A 2,902-nucleotide genomic window follows, 5' to 3' on the forward strand; every position below is an offset into this window, starting at 1 on the left:
ACCCTTTTTCTCAAAGATCTCCTGATCCAATTGCAAAAAAATTAGCACCATTCGATTCAACGTCGTCGAATTACCATTATATTAAGTTTTTGGCCGGGTGCTCAAAAAGTCGGCACTTTGCCTCTTATTGACTGGACTATTCTGTTCGACGAATACAAAGAAATAAACCAAAAGCGTAAACATTGACATTGTAAACGCCAAATATATATATGTATATATATATATAAGGATCACGGATAGCCGTAAAGCATTAGGTGCATCATAATTGTACATGACGTTGCGAGCAGAGTAACCGGCCTTTATGTCTTAAAAAATTCATTATAATTATATCTTTTGTTTATTATGAACACATATAACAATACTTGCTTTGTAAAAATAAATAAACATTTAAAAAATAAATAAAAATGTGTCGTCTCTGCTTCTCACGCGGGTAGTTACCGTCCGATTCTTCGAGGGGGAATTATTTTTTTTTTTAAGTTTTTCTATCCTTAAGTTATACAAATTATTTTTACATTTCTTAATGTTTCATTATATACAGGAAAGAAAATTAAAATATTACAAAAAATTTGGAGCAATAAATTTTTTACTATCTTGCGCAAGTAAAGGAAGATTTGTTGCTTGAATTACAGTTATCATTTTATTTTTTTAATATAAAAATATATTATTCTTTAATATAGTAACAAATAACAATATGTATCTATCTATATCTTTCCTGATAATCCACCAGAGATCGAAATAAGTGGTAATCCGATGGTGCAAGATTAGGGCTATATGGTGGGCGTAACATCTATTCCTGACCAATATCAATCAGTTTTTTCCGAATGGCCAAATACGTTTGCGGCCTAGCATTGTCCTGGTGGAAAATGACACCTTTACAATTGACAAATTCTTGTCGCTTTTCCTTGATTGGTGCATTCAATTTATCCAGTTGCCGACAGTAGACCTCCGAATTAAAGGTTTGGTTCCTTGGAAGCAGCTTAAAAAACACCGGACCTTTCCCATTCCACCAAATTGACAGAAAAATTTTCTTTTTTTGGATCTTTGTGCCTTTGAAGTGGCTTGCGATGACTCATTAAGCGTGCACCACGATCGTTTTCGATTGACATTGTGGTATACAATCAACTTTTCGTCTCCAGTGATGATTCGTTTTAAAAACGGATCAAATTCATTGCGTCTAAGCAATAAATCGCAAACGTTGATACGCTGTGTCAGATGAATTTCTTTCAAATCGTGCGGAACCCAAATATCCAACTTCTTAACGAGCCTAAAACGTTTTAAATGATTCTCAATGGTTGTATGTGAAACATTTACCTTCTCTGCAATCTCTTGTGTAGTTATGTGACGATCCGTTTCGATGATGGTTTTAATTTCATCCTCAGTCGGCTTAACTGGTCGACCTAAACGTTTGTCATCTTTAAGATAAAAATCTTCAGAACGGAATTTTTTAAACCAATTTTGGCATTGCCTTTCTTTAAGGGCTTCATCATCATACACATCACGTATCTTTTTTGCGGCTTGCCTTGCGTTCTTTCCTTTACGGAAATAATAAAGCAAGATATTGCGAAAATGTTCATTTTTGCACTCCATATTAATATTGATATAAAGAAAGAACATTAAGATAATATCTTCGCAATGATTTTATACCGCTAAGTAAGGATTACAGATAACGTATATAATAAAAAGAAAATCATAACATTAACGAGTATTATAAAAATGGGAGTGAGACATCAATGATCAAAATCGGCAATTTCTTTCTTGCCAACACAATATTATTTGGTAATATTGTAAAGGAATATTTTCTCATGATTACAATGTAGTTTTTTATTGTATTGTATGCAAGATAATAATGCAAATTCTGTACATTGTATACGTGTGGGATTTCTTATATATATCGTAACAGGAAAGTCTGCCAGAAGACGCTCCTCGACGTCACATGCCCCTAGATAATTACGAATTTGCAAATCGACGGTTAGGAAATGCTAATATTATTGAAATAAGCAAATAATATTAAGCGATTCGTCGATTGCAAAAGCAACGTCAGACGTTGTTGCCATAATGTTAAACCTTTTTGTCATGGAGAAAAAGGTTGTTGGCCCTCTTCTGCCAGCCGTCTAATAGCTCGGAATATTTGAAATTCTTTACAAACTGTAAGTTYTTAACTTGTACAATTTTTTTCATTGTTAGAAGCGATAACGTCAGTTTTTGATATTAGATTCTCTTACATTACACTCTATATCTGATGTGATATAATATTCTTGATTTGAGTTTTTATTTGTTTCTTGTATTATATTCTATTTTAATGTATAACTTTAATTGCCTTATTACCTTTATTAATATTAATAATTACATGTTGTTGATGCGACCGATGCCTTAATCGGTACTCCAGTGGATTGTAGTGAATCGAAAAATGCCCTTACAGGTGATATCAAGATTGTTTATTAATGGGAAGGAGGATAAGAAAATAAAACACAATAACAAATATATTTGAGCCCAGTCAGTACTAAAAAGTACGCTTTATTTGGCTCGTCAGGGAAAAGCCTTTCGGCATAAAAACTCTGGTTGAAACGTTGACGAAGAATCCGTACAAATCAGGATAATTCTGGCCAAGTACAGGACCGCCTTTGTCCCTTGTCGCTGGCCGAACTTAAATGATGTAGTATTGCGCAATACAAATAATTCTCCTCGAAGTAGTTCTCGCAAGTCTCAGCTTTCTAAGATAGATGAATCTCGAGCGATGAATCAAGAGTGCTGAATGCTACGTGCCGAATGCCCCAATGATGAGTGCCAACAGGCGCAAGAACGCGATTGGTTTTATACCAAAAAGCGATGCAATGCTGCACTAATCACTGAAAAGCCCGAGCATAACGCGGCTGTCGATACATGTGATTGGCATAATAAATGT

At 34.3% G+C, this 2,902-nt stretch overlaps 1 protein-coding gene across 1 annotated transcript; it reads right to left on the reverse strand.

Moving 5' to 3' along the window:
- Positions 1 to 915: 915 nt before the first annotated feature.
- On the reverse strand, positions 916 to 1,587 carry LOC106790658 (histone-lysine N-methyltransferase SETMAR-like). The gene has a single exon (XM_014755725.1). It carries the CDS (start codon positions 1,585 to 1,587, stop codon positions 916 to 918), a length of 672 nt encoding a protein of 223 aa, XP_014611211.1.
- Between the last annotated feature and the right edge of the window lie 1,315 nt (positions 1,588 to 2,902).

Source organism: Polistes canadensis, unplaced genomic scaffold, assembly GCF_001313835.1.
Source record: "Polistes canadensis isolate GaletaPanama2010 unplaced genomic scaffold, ASM131383v1 scaffold_253, whole genome shotgun sequence".
NCBI lineage: Eukaryota > Metazoa > Arthropoda > Insecta > Hymenoptera > Vespidae > Polistes > Polistes canadensis.